This window comes from Haliaeetus albicilla, chromosome Z (assembly GCF_947461875.1).
Source record: "Haliaeetus albicilla chromosome Z, bHalAlb1.1, whole genome shotgun sequence".
NCBI lineage: Eukaryota > Metazoa > Chordata > Aves > Accipitriformes > Accipitridae > Haliaeetus > Haliaeetus albicilla.
Genome location: NC_091516.1, coordinates 10,222,166 through 10,239,329, shown reverse-complemented (window position 1 = coordinate 10,239,329; position 17,164 = coordinate 10,222,166). Strand labels below are relative to the sequence as shown.

The window sequence follows — 17,164 nt, the reverse complement described above, 5'->3', positions numbered from 1 at the left end:
TTGCATTAAATGCAAACCAATGAAAACTATTTGGCATCTAACCTAAGCATAGTCCATTCAAATAAGCTTAGTATTTCTCAGTGAGGCATAAATATTAAATTAGGCTTGACTATTATAAAATGTAAAGCAATCACAGAAAAAAAAAAAATCCATGAAATAAAGAGTTACATGAGCTTTACAGGTCACTACACTTCATCTGTGGAATATTCTAAGATTATCACAGTGACACACCTACCCAAAGCAGGAGTGATTTCTTGAGTAGATACTGTTTCTCTGATGAGAGTTAGTATGTTTGCTCTTGCTTGGCCACACAGTATTTTGCATCAGGAACTTTATGATGAGAAATTTTCTTTTAAAGGTATACATTATCATTAGTCTTTCTACTGAATTTCAGAGCAAAAAACCCCTGTGTTATTCATCTTAAGACATCTTCCTGGTCTTTCTCCCCCTCGAACACCAAAAATTGCATGACCATCTATGGTCTTTAATTCTGTTCTGCTTTAGATGGTTTGAAGAAAGAAACCATGGTTTTATAATTGATAAGCATATATAACATGTCTATCAGATTTGAAGACAAAATATTTACCTACTAAAGACGAGTATTTTAAATAGCAACAATCAATTTTTACTCAAAGAAAAATATTTGTGTTACAATAAATAATAAATGCAAACATCTTTTAAAACATAAAACTTTCTTAACTGTAAAATTGACTCAAAATGTCATTACTTAAAAGTTAGGAAATCTGAAATGCTAGGGTTTCTCATTCAGAAGATCTGAATGTTTCATTTTCCTTTAATCACACTGATTAAATTTTATGGCCACTTCAAATTTGTTATTACATCACAAAACAATAAGAAGGCCAACAGAAAGTAGTTTTTACCCACCAAGGTTTGATTTTACACTGAAAAAACCTAATGGGCTGAATTAGAAAAACTACATGTAGGAAGAGGTCATAAATCCTTGTTTGCAGGATAGCTGATTCTAGACAGTACCACGTTAAACCAGTATTAAGAGACAGCATCAAAAAAAAGTCAGAATGACTTATAAAAGCAAGGCAAACTTTAAAAAAAAAAGTAGCATAATTAGTTTTAAACACCTACTTGCTTCTGTAGCCACCGTTGCCGCCGCCTTTGTTTTCTCCTCAAGCTTTTCAACTTGTTTCTTTCTCTCTTACTCAGCTTTTGGTTGAAGGAAATACTTGTAGGCTGCACAAGACCAACAGGTGTGATGTATTTTTCCTCTGCTACAACACTTGTAGGTGAAGAAAGGTTCATCACAAAAGGTGACCCATCAGCAATGGCACTCCCAGAAGATCGTCCAGTAGCTCCAAAATCACACTCACTTTCTGCTTCTCTATGTACTAATGTGGTAAAGGAAGTAACTCTAAACCTTTTTTGTAGTTTGTTAGCACTGGAACTATATAGGTCCTGAAAAGAACTACCATCTTTCCTATTGGACTCTAATTGCAAGCCACTTCGTGTGTGAGCAGGTGGATTTTCATTTTGGCCATGGTAAATTGTTCCCATACTGCAAGTTTCATATAACACAGATGACAAAACAAGTCTCTCTCTGATATTTAAATCCAAACTATGTGATCTTCTGTGAAAAGCTTTTACAGTGCATGCATCATTCATAGGATAGGAAGCAGAAAGATTTGGGGTTGGATTTAATGTCTTTAAGGGAACTTTTTTACTTTTCATCTCAAATCTGGGAGCTCTTACTTCCAGACAAAGTGCTTCAGTTAATCTTCCAGTGCCATTGTTATTTCTGGCCATGTATGAAAGCCCTTGATTTTCGATTTCCAAAGTTGCAGTTACCACTTCATGGCAGGTATCCTTGCTAAAACCAGACTGAATTTTGAGGAGAGGTAAGTGTTTTCCTGATGATTTTGCCAATTTAACAGAGAAAGCTGGCTGATAGTCAGTCTGACTTTTGCAGAAATGTATATTTACTACCTGTCCACAGGAACACTTTGTGTTGCAAACAAAGTTAAAGCCCCCTAAACAGGCCTCACAGAATGGACAGTGCAGTTTTCCAATTGTCCACTGTGTCTATTAAGAAAAGAAGAAAACACGCAACACATTCATTGTAAATAAACGATTAAGAAATCATTACTAGAGTTACTTTTCTCCTTTAATAAAAGGGTCTACTTTTTGTTTTTCAAACACAATAAAAGGGACTTCACAGCAGAAAGAAAATCCACCATAAATAATGTTCTGGTCAAAACTCTGCTTGCTGCAGTGATAACTAATTCTAAGAAATCTAGAACACACATTTCAAAATGTAGGGGCTTTGAAATATGTTTAAAATTTGTCCATAGATAGAATAATGCTGCAATACTAATGAAAACATTAGATACTTTAAAGCAGTGAAATCAATTTACCATGTTAATCTGGAATTGGCAAGCACACTTTCTCAGCTGAGTCTTCTGAGTGCTGATACATTTCTTGCATACTAAGTAGAGTGGAAGGAGATTTCTTACAAAAAGAATATAGCTTTTTACTTTGCTTTCCCTATGAAAGCTTGAAATGGTACTTGTATTTTGGTGTATGTAATATTACAACATAATCTGTGTGCAGATACCATGACAAATCCTTAATAGTCTATCTATACGTAGACAGTTATTTTCATTATTTGTAATTCTATCAATTTCATTTCAATACCAAAGGCACTTTTTCAAAAGGAAATATGCATCAAAGATCTATAAACTCCTACACATTTGCACAACTATTAGTGTTTTCAGTAAATATATTCATCTGTCAGCAGAAACATTCTTGAGGATTAAAGTTATGCAAGTATTTGTAGGATCAAAGCCCAGATGAGAAACATTATCAACTCCAGTCACATGTTACTCACTAGTGTGCCTGAAGTGGAGTTGAGCCATGAATACAGAAGCTGCCCAACATTTCATTGCTTTCAGTTGCAAATGTCTTTCAAGGTAGTTTGGGAAAATGATTCCATGGCTGATGCTTCAGAAAGTTTCAGTAAAACAAATTTTGCTGTTTCAGAAAAAAAACTTTTGTGGAAAAAAGCTTATTTTTCACATGCAATGCTAGAAAAAGTTCTGGAAACACTTCTTTGAGAAATGTACTCCTGCCCTGTGGGTTAAAACCTCAGGATTTCACAAAGTATCAGAAACATGCCTTTCATTGCGCCTATGAGAATCTGTTTAAATTTGGACACGTTTTTTAACTTAGAGAAAAAAAAAATCTCTGTTTACATATGCCCAAAGGCTTTCAAATCCCTGAAAATATCTTGAACATGCACAGTCTCTCACAGTTTATAAGGCTGACCAATGTGTGCATATGCCATTCACAAAGAAGGATTAAGCTGGTTCAGAGATTTAGTGTAAGTCTCCCACACTCCCTTTCCCAGATGCCATGGGCTAGGCACTAAAATTCAGGGAAAAGCACTTTCTAGTGCCTTTAGTGAGTATTTCTGGCATTCAGGGGCTATGGAATAGTAACGTGAATCTCCAAATAGAGAGGAGTGACTCATGAAGGTTAGGGAAGAAGGCTAGGAGCCGGGCAACAATGAGAATGCAAGAGACAGCCGGGAAGAAAAAGGACATCTCTATGTCCTACATGCGCAGAGACTGGGAGATGAGGTGCAGTACAAGGGAGTTCAGGACTGATTTAGCGTGAGTTTGGCAACGGACTGTGGAAGCATTGACTCAGTAAAAGAACTAACAGCCTACTAGTGGAGGAGGTGGTAGGGGGGAAAATCAGCCAGATCTGAAAAGGAGCTGAGGGTACACAGATTTAATGATGGGCTGCTTAAAGAGAAAAACTGGGAAGGGTTAGCCAAAGAAGCTAAAACAAGTGATCAGTGATGGGGAAAAGAAAATGCAGGTCAATGAAGGTCACTAGCAGCACTAGCTAGATTTATAATTATTGAAGATTATCTATACACTAATGTGTGCATGAAACCCAATGAGATTGGTTAAGAACAGGGACAGATGGCAAAAAAGAACTGGCTGGGAAGCAGTGGGTTTTTACAGCCTGCAAATAGACTTTGTGCTTATGTAAAATGATTTAGCCTTTGATTCAGGAGTCCTACAAGAGAAAATAACACATGATCACAAAATTATTCAGAGCCCAAGAGGATCTGGGGATAAGTCAGAATTGTTTAAAAAAACCCCCACATTTATCCATAAACCCACAGGATCTTTCCAGAGAAGTCAGAAGTGAAGGAGGCAAGAGTTCCCAGGATATTAAAGAACAATATGAACACTAAAATATTGAAGGTGTTCATAGAGAACTGCATTCTCTGTCTCTGCCACCAGCAGAACATTGCTCCTTTGCAATCTTGAGCAAGTATGTTAAACCTTTGAGCAGCCTATGGGGTTTTGTATTTCCCAGGCCTCCAGCCTGACCCTCTAGGCTTTCAAATGCAGAAGGCTGGACATTTACAGCTACAGGTAAAAAGAATAATATTAGTATCAATATTGAATCCAATTTTACTGAAATAATGTAACATGCAAAGTAGTGTAAAAAACTGCATCCTTATGATGAGGCTTTCAAGATTAGGCAATTCTGTCAAATGGGGAAATACCTCACCACGCCTAATTTTCACACACACCCCCAAGATTAATATTTCTGAAATAGATACACTAGTTTGTCATGCCCTACTGAAGTATAAGAGATCATTAATTTTTAAAAATGTTTAATTAATGTTTAACAAAATAAAACAGAGTGAAACAATGAAGGAAGATGAAACAAATTTTCTCAATTTTTGAATGCTTAGTTTTACAGTCATAACATTTTTTTTCTTTGTGTATCATTCTGAGGGTGGATTTGCTTAGATCAGAAGTTACTTGCATTATAGTAAAACTTAGGACACTGAAGTCTAAGCAGAAAGGAATGCAGATACCATTTGCCTCTCAAAATCAAAGGCTCATCAGAGAAAAACTGTAGGGCAAAAGAAAAGCACTGTTTCTGCTTATTGTATCTATGCAACAACATTAACTTCTAGACCTAAAATAACTCAAAGAAAACGTCCAACTGAAGCAATCAGTACAAGAAAGTTATGAGATGGTTTGTAGTTTCAAATGGGGTGTTAAAACTCAAAAGCAGGGACACTGGCTTGTCATCAGACCTTTGAATTTGCAGGAAGGAAACTACTTTCTATTCATATGACACAACAGCACATTAAATTTAAAAGGCATCACATCATATTCCAACAACTGATCTCTTAACAAACCCCCAGTCCTGTCTTATGGAGAAACACACTTCTTACTGTCACTGTCAACATATGCATTAGTACTGCAAGACACAACGATCAAGACAAACCAAAACCCAAAGCCTAGATAACAAACATAATTTTAAGCATTGACAAAATATGCAGAGGTGCCCATGACAGTTATTTGGACAAACACAAATACATTCATCTATAAATGGGCAGGAACACAATTTATCACTTGCAGATTTTGTGCATACAAAAAAAACCCCAAACCACATTTAAGAGGGAAAAAAGCCTCTGTAAATGGTAATGATAGAAGTTACTGATAAAAATTCACTCAGAAGGTCTCTGTTATAGACATGGGCCTTGGGAAAAAAGTGCCCTTGAAATATGTTCTCCTTACTTACTTCACATTTTGAACGATAAAGATGCAAGCAAAAAAAGATCTACCTTTTCAATGACACATTTCACCCACTCTGGAACAGCTTCTAAGTTCACATGCCATACATTGCAAGACTCCTGAGCAGCAGCTGAAGGTTGTGATGTCTGTTAAAAAAAGAATTATTGTATTGATATTCAACATTAATGTAAGCTTTTTTTGTTTGAATATAGCCAGAAGTCAGCTTCCCAAATTCAGTAAATATTTTATTACCAAATGATAAAGCTCAAAGATGTAGGTACATTCTTTAAGCAAAAAACCAGGTAGATGCTGTCAATAATTCTCTATTACTGAACCTAAGGACACTGGACAGACTCCACTGTGGAGATGGAGGCGTTTGGAGGTGGGTTTGTTTTGTTTACAAGAACAGAAAGTATGCAACTGATGATCTTCTAAGTATATTCAGAAATTTATTTCAGAAGCACTATCAGCTGGCACAATTTTACAGTAAAGATAGGAAAATTTAAGATCTAGTTTATAAGAAGACTGTGGTTAGTACTGCACAACTATGCCACAAACAGTTTTAAATTAATTTTCTAATGCTTGTTAGAATAACTAGCAGAGAAACTAGGGACCCTTAGCAACTTTTGAGTTTTTACTGCAATGATGTGACCAACTGAAGAGAAAACAAAATCTAAACAACTGTAGCATTTCACTAACTGATACTAAAATAAAAACAATTAACTATCTTTTAGCACAGAAGTGATACAAGTGTAATTAAATCTTGTAATATGGTTTAGAATGTCAGTAGAGTTATAGAGATGGCTAAAAATACAAGGAAACTCTGGTGAGTGTTAAAGTCTTAAAATCAGTTGTTAAAATTTATGAATATGGAAAATTACTGACTCCTATGTTGTGAAACCCATGGGAATAAAAGTTGCATTATGCTGAAAATTGGAAGTGGGGCTATACACAGAAGAGAGAAGGTTTTAGAAATTCTCCAAATAATAATAGCAGACAGATAGATCCATTTGCCATGTCTATGCTTCCTCCTATCTGTGGAGAGTACCTGTACTCCAACTTGGATACAATTCTGATTTAAAGTGTTTATACTGCATTCCTAAGTTCAACATTTGGTTTTAAGACTTGTTCTAAGATTTTTCTCTTTTACTCATATTTCATCTATGTCTTTGACTGAAGGTCTAAAATTCATCAGGGAAAGCCAACATACTGAAAACATTACTCTTTTCATCATAGTACAATCTTTGCCTCCCAGTGTCTTGGGAAGTAGTGTTAAATTATGGGGTTTTATCTGCTATCTACATAATTAGAGAAGGAGCTACGTCAGTCTTGTGCACAATGATGGTGGATCTCCGCTAGCAATTAAAAGCTCCACAATGGGGCATGGATGAAGATACCCCCTTCTTTTCACTACATTTTTTCCATGAAAGGAGTTGAAATTGTCCCCCCTGCCCCGCAAATGCTTCAAACCATGCACAAAATAAAACTCCTCCAGTATAAAGCATGAAAAATATTCCAGAACCTCAAGCTCTGTAAGTGGAGTGATTAAAATGGGTTTCACTAATAATATTAATTATATCAGGTTCTTAAAAAATAATAACTTTATTTCTACCTCTGTTGTTGTACCCTCCTCCATGCCAAAAAGAATGTTGTTGTATTTCTAGTGCGCTAATAAAAAATATCAACACCTTCGTTTCTATTTGCTTTTTTGCTTTGATTCAAGATCATAAGATGTAAGCACAGCCTTCTTGGCATATCTGGAAAGACTCTAACTCTTTATGATTACTAACTGCCATTATATAGCTGCAGGAAATACTCTGTCATTCTTTTATGCTGTATGATTATTTTTCTGTTTATTTTAATAAAGATGATGTAAATTACAAAGTGGTATTTTTAGTCTGGCAGGGCATCCCCCTCTTAGGGCAGGCTAATCTTCTGAACTATTTTTGTGCACAGCCTATCCCCCACTTTTTCAAAATGAAAAGCAAAAGTTTCTGATGTAGGAATATTTGACACACAGTTAACTACTGCAGTGGAAATTAGTGTCAGTATTTAAAACACACATTAGAAAGAAAGAGTTCTCTATTAAGAGATATTTAAAGAAAAAAATTACTTCATTAAAACTGTCAAAAATAGAACCCATTTTTATATGAAAAATGGTAACACTGTATACTCTACACAAGCTAGTAGTCAAATGTATCATGAATACCAGCCTTTATGTCACAGAACATAAAGGTGATCACTGCCTACTTGGCTTCACTAGCATTACTGCTTACATTATTCTCTATGGAATTGTCCATATTTTAGTACTTATATCCATAGGAGATTAATTACTAAGGGAGGGCAAGTCCAATACTTCTCCTTTATTTAAAACCAATGGCACTGGAAAAAGTTACAAACTCCGTCCAGATGCTATACTTACTCTGGATGGTTCTTTTCCATGACATTTTGCAAGGCAAACAGAATTTGCTATATATTTTCTACATCTCCAGCAACGTAGAACATCAGCCTCTTGGTTACTCATTTCAACTTGTGATTCTTCAGCTCTGTATGTCTATCTGTAAAAACCACTAAACATACAATTCAGTCACCTGTTGAAACCACACACGCTTTCCTCTTGCGACCCAGAAGTTTATCAGTAGTCTCTTCACTATAGAGGAGACTAATACTTTACTTACAAACATACTCTGATCTTGTATAGCATGCCACCTGGACTTTTTAAATAGCAGAGCAAAACAGTTGTTTTTATTTCCAGGCTGCATACAGAACTGGAAAACAACAACAACAACAAAACATATAAAAAAAATAAACCAACTTCCTCAATGTTTAGACAAAGGACAAGAGAACTGCAGTTTTCCCAGAATATGTCTGTAGAAATAAGTCACCGCTATCCTACATGTTAAATACACACACACATATATATGTGATGCCACAGAACAAAAATGAATGCTGATGTAAACCCAAAGAAGACAAAGACTGTTTTCTCAATGTGCCTCTGGAGGCTTGCTCCCTTAAATTACTTTGTGTGGGAGGATCAGTACCACTGGTGCAACAGAGTTTTTCACAGACCTGAATCAACCTCCTTGTAAAACAGAGACCTAAATTACGACAACCAGAAGGACAAGACAAATATTTTTCTCTCTTTGTGCCTTGCTGTGTTCTGATGTCTCTCTGGTCTTCTCTAACCTGTTTCCAAAGCCGCCTCTTTTCACCATGCTTTCTCCAAAGCTTTCTCCAAAGGTCCTCCAACTCTTCTTTCTACCTGCTTCTGGTTTTACTCCCTTGTGCTAGTTACATGAAAAAAAAAAGAAAATCTTTTACATCTACACACTCAACTCAAGCACTATGCTAGGGTTATGCCTACTCATAGTGCTGAAGTGCACAGTGTTTACTGACAGGGAAGCTGGGGCATAAAACTTAAAACCAATGTTAAAAGAATCTCTGTTCTGTCCAAACATCTGATTTTGCAATTATTTCAACAATTTAATTTTTATTTAGTTTTCACTAACTAAAGAAACTCTGAGGTCCTCAGTATAAGCTGCCTGAAGACTAGTTTGGCTTATTGAGCAATAGAGACTTCTGCATTTTGCCCGTTTTCCTCATTTCTACCTTTCCCTTTTCTGCCTTGGCTTCTGAATTAATCAAAGACTATGAAATACACACACAGAGGTTATTAATTATTTTTAATTTATATCTGATGTCTTCTTTCAGCAGATTTCCTAATTTTTCTACATATGTAAAGATTCTGAAATACAGTTTGACAAGGAAGAACAGAAACAACATGTGCATACATTAGGCTCCTAGCTCAAGTGTACATGCAGCTTTTAATAACCAGATCCACACTAAGCTTAGAAAGTGAAATTAAGGCAAACATTAAAACTTTTCTTGCAGTGTCACAATAAATTAAAATGAATTTTTGTTAAGATTCCATTAACCTAAGTTAAGATGGCCAAGCAAAAGATCATGGAAGAGACACAGAAAAGGCAGAATTGACACTGGAAATCTGTCTTGTTCATGACAAAAATGTGATGATTCAAATGCCGTGACTTGAGCAGAATCACTCTCAAGTTTTTATTAAACTCGCTATGCTACTTTCTGTACCAGACACATTGCGAAACTGGAATGTATAAAAATGCTGGACTTCTCAATGAATGACTTTTTTTTTAAATAAAAAAGTAGGTTCAGGCTCTGAAAGCTTTTTACAAGCAGTGTGTATCACTTTGCTGTGATAAGTGCAGCATTAGACTTCACAGGGTATTGAAAGAATGATTACCAGTTATTAATTTGTTTGTATTGCTCAAATACCTCAAAGCTGTTCTAATTAATTTATTCTTCACAATTTCATAGAACTTCTAGAATTAATTTAATCTTAAAACAGCTCAGTGAGAACCTCATACCTAAGTCCAACCAGGAAGGACTGAAAGACGGAATGAAAGACCTTTGCATAGAGCTAGCTCAGATGTGCTTTTCAGGTACAGCCATATACCCATCTACTAAAATACATTATTGAAATGTACTACAGTTAGTGATACACATTTTGCACACCTTATATGCTGTATCTGTGTATTCAAATGGTATATATTTAAGTCTCTCTACACATTCTGTTCCCCTTACGCTAATTGTTACAGAAAAAGCTGTTTTGCTATCTTGAACAGCTGCTTCATCTGAGGCTGATGATGCTTACTGGAGCGGAGTATGAAATAATTGGTGACCTCTGAACCAACAGATAAAGGGAGGGATAAATGCACTTGCTGTATTTAAAAGATGAGGTTCAAGTCATGCAAACAAAGGCTGTCTAAGGATCACTGGCATCTGAAGTGATGCAAATATCCCCCTCACCTGAACAATATCTAGCAAGCAAGCAAGCAAGCACTCCTTTACTGCAATATAAAAGCTCTATTTTTTTTTAATGATTTATACACTTTAAAAGTTCCTTCTTAGTTCTGCATATACCTCTCATTTAAGAATACACTTTCATAACAGAAATGAATGTATAATATATGTAATAACCCAGAGAGCACAGGTTTTATATAACCAAGAATGCTGATAGTGAACTACATGGAAAAAACTACCTCAAAGTGCAAAAACTTTTTAAGACTCTGTTATAGCAGACTGAAGTGTTCTTCTGGCCTAGCAGAATTTAAAAATGAAAATTCCTGTAGGTCTGTTAAAATTCTGCATGTACGTGCCTTCTGCAGTTCTTACAGAGGACAGAAGAAACACTACAAATGCACGCTAACACATTGCAGAGGTTTCTACATGTATCATGCTAGAAAACAGCAAGTGACATGTTTGATTTGTCACATAAGCATTCATTTTTATTTTGATTTGCATCTAACTTCAAGTGGAACTCAAAGCATATAAACAGAGGATTTTGAAACGTTTCTATAATTAAATGCAGTTAAACCTTACTGTTCTGGATATATTTTAATAAGTTTTTATTTATCTTCCTTTGCATATAAAACTAGTAAAAGGCATCTTGGCCTCACCTTGCTTTGTCTTTCAGCAAAAAATGCCAACATAAAGTTAAAAGATTCCAATCTGGCACTCAGAAACTAGATAGTATCACTCTCAGTGGGCCTTTTCAGCTTGGCACTGGGCCACTTTCTTGTGGCTGTACTGCTTTCAGATCAGTTGCTTTGTGTGAGCTCATGTTTTCCTCCAAAATAGCATCTAGACACATTCGAGTGTTACAAGGCCTATGCTCCTCCATGGCTCTTGTTTTATGTCCTTCAAACATTTTTCTAATGATTCAGTCCCCCAAAAAACAGGAGCAGAGGGTCCTAAGACTTCCTTCCCAAGGCAGAGTCTCAGTTCCCTTTCTTGAAAACCGTTTGTCTAACCTTCTCTTACAGACCTTTGATGGAGATTTCACAGCCTACCCAAACTATTTAATTACCTTATCTTCTCTTATTTTAACTTTTCCCCTAACATCTAACCTGAATTTTCTTGCAATTTCTCTTATTTGCTGTGAATACAGAAAACAAAACGGCTCCTTTTCTTCCATGCAAGAACATTTTACAACTTTAAACACTTATTACATATTAGCTCCCCTTCAACCTGCCTTTGGGCTAAATAAATCCAGTTCTTTCCATCTTTCCTCACAGACCATGCTTTCTTGATCTGCAACTGTAACTGCTATTTTGTGAACTCTTTCAAATGGGTCAGCTATTCTTGCACAGCAGTATTCAAATCTGGATGCAGAACTCAAACTGAAGTTTTATCAGCACTGAGTAGACTGGACAGATAATATAAATTTTCAAGGAAAAAAAAAGAACGGAGAATGCCTTACTAGGGTGGAAACTAACACAAAATTCACTACATCTGTTTGAAAATGTTGTTTCTTACATTTATAAGGGCAGAAAACACTGGAAGATTAAATAACTACTCCCCAGCAGCAAACAATTTTAAAGTAATTTCAGCATAAGGTCCTTAAGATTTTCAGATTCATACATGCTCATCAATATATTAAGGGAAAAGGAAACAGGAATCATATTTTTTTCCCTCCTCCCACTCTATCTGGAAAACCTGTGAGCAACACCACAAAAAGCTAGTGGAACTATTCACAAAGAAAATAACAAAAAATAGGTAAAGGATCAAGCATCAGACATAGCAGCCAAAGAAATGGTAGAGCGCTGATCCGCTTCCTGTTTATTCATCACTCCTTGAATGAGACACTTTCCCTTCTGGCATGCTCTCACTAGTAGTAAGTCCCCTTTGATCATTATATCTAAGTTTCTCGTGCAATCTGAATTGTATAAGGTATTAAGCTTTGGCCATTTCTTCTTCAAAAAGATTGCTAGAAAATACGAAGTAAAATCTCACGAAAAAATTCTCAAATGTTCAAAGAGAAGAACTAAACACAAAACCCTAATTTTCCGTTGAAAACCTGGTCTAGAATTTCTTTCCAACTAACCTGCCTCTCATCCCCAAATGCATAAAAATAAGAAAACGAGTACAGCAGGACAAGTGGTTCGTAATGCTTTTTTGTTCAAAAGTCACCTGTGATCCCTTCAGATCACTGCAGCCATGAAGATTACAATAATAATTAGGTAGCACTGAGAAATTAGGGCACAGAAACTTGAGCACTAGTTACTAGGAGTCTTGAAAAAATATTAGATGAGTGGAGGCTTTGAAGTGGAGGCTTGACAGAGAGAAGCTAGATGAGCTGTCCTAGCTAACAAGTGTCCATACCAGAAGTTCCTGCTCCCGAAAGGGAGGAACCGAGACTTTGCTGGACAGAGAAACAATCACGGAAGGCATTCAGGTACACATAAAAACCTGCTGCTAGCTTCTGATCTCCAGAGTATTTCTGCTTAAAGAGAGACTTTTAAAAGCACACTTAACCAGTGTTTCTCAATAAAGTAGCACTTAGATGGGAAGACAGAAGATAAAGTTTAGCGGACTGCCTCCAGGCTGCCAGAGAAGCAAAGCAGCAAGATGTGTGAAGAGCTGTGCCATCTGCTTCTGTGCCAATTCCTGCTCCGTTATGAACTCCAGTTCAGCTACTGCTGTGTGATCAGCTTCCATGTCACAGGCCACTGGCTGATGAGAGGGTGGCGAGCGTGCGATATTCTTCCTCTCGTAGCAAGAGTAGCCCATGTAATTAAAAGGCAGTTAACACCAAAGTGGGAAAGAATGTTACTTGCAGCATATTACTTAACTCGCTAAAAAATCCCACTGCATGCTGAAGTCAACAGGTCTACCAGATATAGCAAGAGAATGGGGAGTGTGTGAGTCGCTCTGACAGGCAACAGACCTGACAGGTCAATGGAAAGCCATGAATCTGCACGTAATCTCTTGCATGAGATCCCACAGACCAGCACCGCCCGCTTCATGCTCTTGCACGTACAAACATCAGCTGCTGCACAAAGTAAGAGACGAAACCAGCGGAAAGACGATGCCCTCGTCCCAGCCTAACACGAGCTCCTGACCGCCAGCCGCCAGGCAGCACAGCCGCAGCGGCTGCCCCGGCCGCCCCGCCGGTTCCCGGACACACCTCCGGCGCCCGCCCAGGCCCCGCCGCCGCAGGGCAGCAGCGCCCGCACGACCCGCCCGGCGGCCGAGTGCCGACCACCGCCCGGCCGCGCCGCCGGCTAGGGCGGGAGAGGGCCGCGGCGGGCCGGGCAGCCGCCCCCAGAGCGGGGCAGGGAGGGCTGGGCGGGCAGCCCCGCGCCGCCCCGTACGCCGGTGGGCTCCCGGGACGCTTCGGGTGCTGAGAGCGGGCGGCACCGCCAAGTTAACTCCGAAGAGAAGTGGGGGCTGTCGCCGCCGCCGCCGCGCTTCGGCGCCCCCTCAGGCAAGGCGCCGGGCTCGCCCCGGGACGGGCGGCCCCGCCGCTCGCCCGGCTCCAGGCAGGTGTCCGCACCTCAGCGCTCACGTCGCGCCCCCCACGCCCCGCTGCCCGGCGCCCCCCCAGGCCAGGGCCCGGCTCGGCCCAACGGGCGGCGGCGGCGGCGCCTCCCTCCGCCCCCTCCCCCCCCCCGCCGGCCCCGCTCAGCTTACCCGGCCGCGCCGCGCGAGGCGGAGGAGGCGGCGACGCCACCGGGGCGAGCGGGCGGGCGGGGAAGGGGTTGCGCAGCAGCAGCTGCTCGCGCGAACGGGAAGAGAGGGGAGACAAACGGCGGCGGAAAGCGCTCGGCTAGCGCGGCGCCTGCCCGGCCCGGCCGGCCGTGGAAGTCACCCGGGGACGGGCCTGTCCTCTCTGGCGGCCGCCGCGTCCCTCGTCCCCGCGGGAGGCCGGGCCCGTCGCCGTCGGCGGGGCCGGCCCTGCTGTCGCCGGGGAAGAGGGCAGCGGCCGCGCCAGCCTGCGCCGTGCCGAGGCCAGAGGGTGGCACGTCCTCTCGTCTCCTGACTGGCAGAGATGGAGCCGGGGTGGGGTCAGCCCCGGCGGCAGGCCGGGACTTGGCGGGGAGCGGAATGAAAACTTTTCAGTAAAAACTGGGACAAAGAAATACGTGCCTCCAGGCCCGAGGAACAAGCCCAGACCCAGAGAGCTTACCGTCAAGGAGCGGGCCCAGGGACGGGAGAGGGACCGACAAGTGCCGGCGAGCAATCCCATGCTGGGCAGGGTGTCCTCAGCAGCCCCTGACTGTTCTAGTAGGCAGCAAGGGCAAAGAGGAAGCTTTTTACGTGGAATCGGGGGGGGGGATGAGTGTGTGAAGTAAACTTGTGCACCTTTGCTGCAAATGGTGCAGGGCTCCGTGGGGGAAGAGGCAGGCGTACCGCCCTCGGAGGGCAGAGCGCAGCACGGCGGGCCCCTTGCTGGTGAGCCTCCCTCTCCCTCAGGAGCGAATGAACGCTGGTAAGCGGGAGGGGCTGCGTTTCCAGCGCCACAGCGTTTTGGCCTTCTGCGATGACAGCCTGACTCGATCAGGAGCTGGCGCGTGCTCGTAGCTGACCCATCTGCTAATAATAGTTGCTCGGCTTCAGACACTGGAAGGGACCAGAGGTATTAGAGCAGTGTGGATGCGAGGAAGGCTGGAAGACTGCTGAGGGAAAAAAATTCAGAGTCTGCCCACTTTTTGGCTTGTGGAGGTGGTCTGAAACACTGAAACCTCCATTTCGCTGTTTCTTCTACATTTATTACATTTAATTTCTGTCATTTTTCTTGCATTTCAATGTATATACCCTGTAGGTCAAGACACGGTTTTGTTACCAGGTAGCTATTCTGGATAATGTAGGACTCGCCGTAAGATTTGGTCTGTCATGGATGCGGACGTGTGCTACCACCATTTTTTTCCCCCAGTGCTCTCATTTACCTGAATTTTTGCTCTTTGCTACGCTGTTATTATTCTAACAGACTGCCTTGTAACAGCAGAATTATTTAGGCTGTTTTTTCTTGGGAGAGAGTACAGGTTTATTCGGTTCCTGCTATTTAGAGTCCTATTCACGTGAAAAGTTCTCAGCCCGCAGTGTGATACAAATATTTTAAATAACAGTATAAACATTCATTCAGAAAGCCTTACATTTTTCAGTAATTACAGCTAACTAAATTACTTTATACTTGTTTGTGCTTAAACACTATAATTGGATGTGGTGGCTTTTTTAAAAAAAAACAACAACACACAAATTACTCTGTGTTATGATGAACTGTTTTCCTGTCTTACCATTTTCCCACTCTATGGTTAGAAAAGCTGTTGGTTTTATTTTTGAGGAGAGGATTGTTAGGGTTTTTTTAGTGATTACTACATTTGGTAAGATGTTGTGCTAATTGCTACTTTTTCTTGCTTAATGTAGACCCAGTAAAGAAGGTCTACATAAAGGAGTTCACAAGTAGGATGCTCACAATAATTAAATTCTATTTTGCTCTCCCATGATTGTACAGTAATTTCATGTAGAAGAGACAGACTGTTATTTTGAAATAATTTCTGTTGTGGTACAGTATGCTCATATTTAAACTGAAAGGACTGTTCAGAAAAAGCACTATTTGTCAGTCATAAAGAGTTGCAGGTTATAAGGCATCTTCTAGCAAATGTAACTGGTAAAGGCATGTAGAAGCAAGAGAAACAGGGAGATGAATGGAGGAAATAAAATACAGGTTAAAATTACTAGCTGCTAATTTAAGGCTTCACCTTCTGACATAAAAGAATATTGAAATTATTAGGGGAGAGAGCTCTTACTCTTTTAAAATTTTGTCGTCTCGTTTGCTTCTGCTTAAGTAAGATGTAGGGTTGGACTATTTGAATTTAATGGCATCCCATGCTTAAGGAGAAATAGCAGTGAAGATGGCACTGGGGGAAAGAAGTGAAAGGCACTGTATGGCTCATGTCACAGCAACAGCAAATAGAATGAGGAAAAATAAAATCTTGCTACTGGCTATGAAGTTTTATTTTGAGAATTTTGTTCAGCATATTTGATTCTAAGGAAGGGGTGTGTGCCATTCAGCTGTGTGGTTAGCTGTATTGTCTTATAGAGAGTGTTTTTCTGTCACAGGATGAGGACAGGGCAGCTGGCCTGTGCAAGGTTAAAAGTGGGTAGAGTGGTCACTAAGAAGGTTAATGGATATTGCTTGTGCTGTGGCTTTGGGATATGTGACAGCCTGGTCCAGAAGTTAATTCTAAGGCAGAATATATATGAAGTGATTTTTACTGGGATAGCCCCTTGAGTCTATGGTGAGTGATCAGAGGATCAGTGCCAAACTGACACAAAGTAAATCAGAAACCAGAGAGTATTTTTGACTTGCTCTTCTGAGACAAGGATACTATAGTGGGAAGACTATATTGAAGGCTGTATGCAGTGCATCACTGAACACTGAAACACACTGCAGTGGTGTAGTGATTTGTGCACAGGCACTGGCACATACTGTTTTCATGTCCATGGCACGTGGATAGTATATCCAGTTCACAGGTGCTCTGTGAACACTTTTAACAAGTGGTGGTGTATTCCAATAGCCACAGCAGGGGTGCATTGTTTTCCTTGCCAATAGTGTTGATGAAGCTGGAAAAAATAATCCTTAGCTGCCTAGGAAAATGAATGATCTGACTTTCACTCCTGTAGAGTTCCTTTCTTTACCAAAATACATCTTCTCCAACAGAAGAAATTACATTTTCTCCAGATATTCATTAGTGTGCTAATGACTA

General features: G+C 40.1%; 1 protein-coding gene across 3 annotated transcripts in view; it reads right to left on the bottom strand.

Annotated features, from left to right (window-relative positions):
* RNF180 (ring finger protein 180) overlaps positions 1–13,522 on the bottom strand; it is an 83,276-nt gene extending 69,754 nt beyond the window's left edge. For 2 of the 3 annotated variants that reach the window (XM_069777245.1, XM_069777247.1), the window contains exons 1-3: positions 8,005–13,522; positions 5,633–5,728; positions 1,102–2,052 (exon numbers count right to left, since the gene is read on the bottom strand). In XM_069777245.1, the coding sequence (XP_069633346.1) occupies positions 1,102–2,052; positions 5,633–5,728; positions 8,005–8,106 (1,149 nt within the window). In that variant the 5' untranslated portion in view covers positions 8,107–13,522. The remainder of the gene's footprint in view (positions 1–1,101; positions 2,053–5,632; positions 5,729–8,004) is intronic. The other variant, XM_069777246.1, reaches the window with a different exon arrangement.
* Between the last annotated feature and the right edge of the window lie 3,642 nt (positions 13,523–17,164).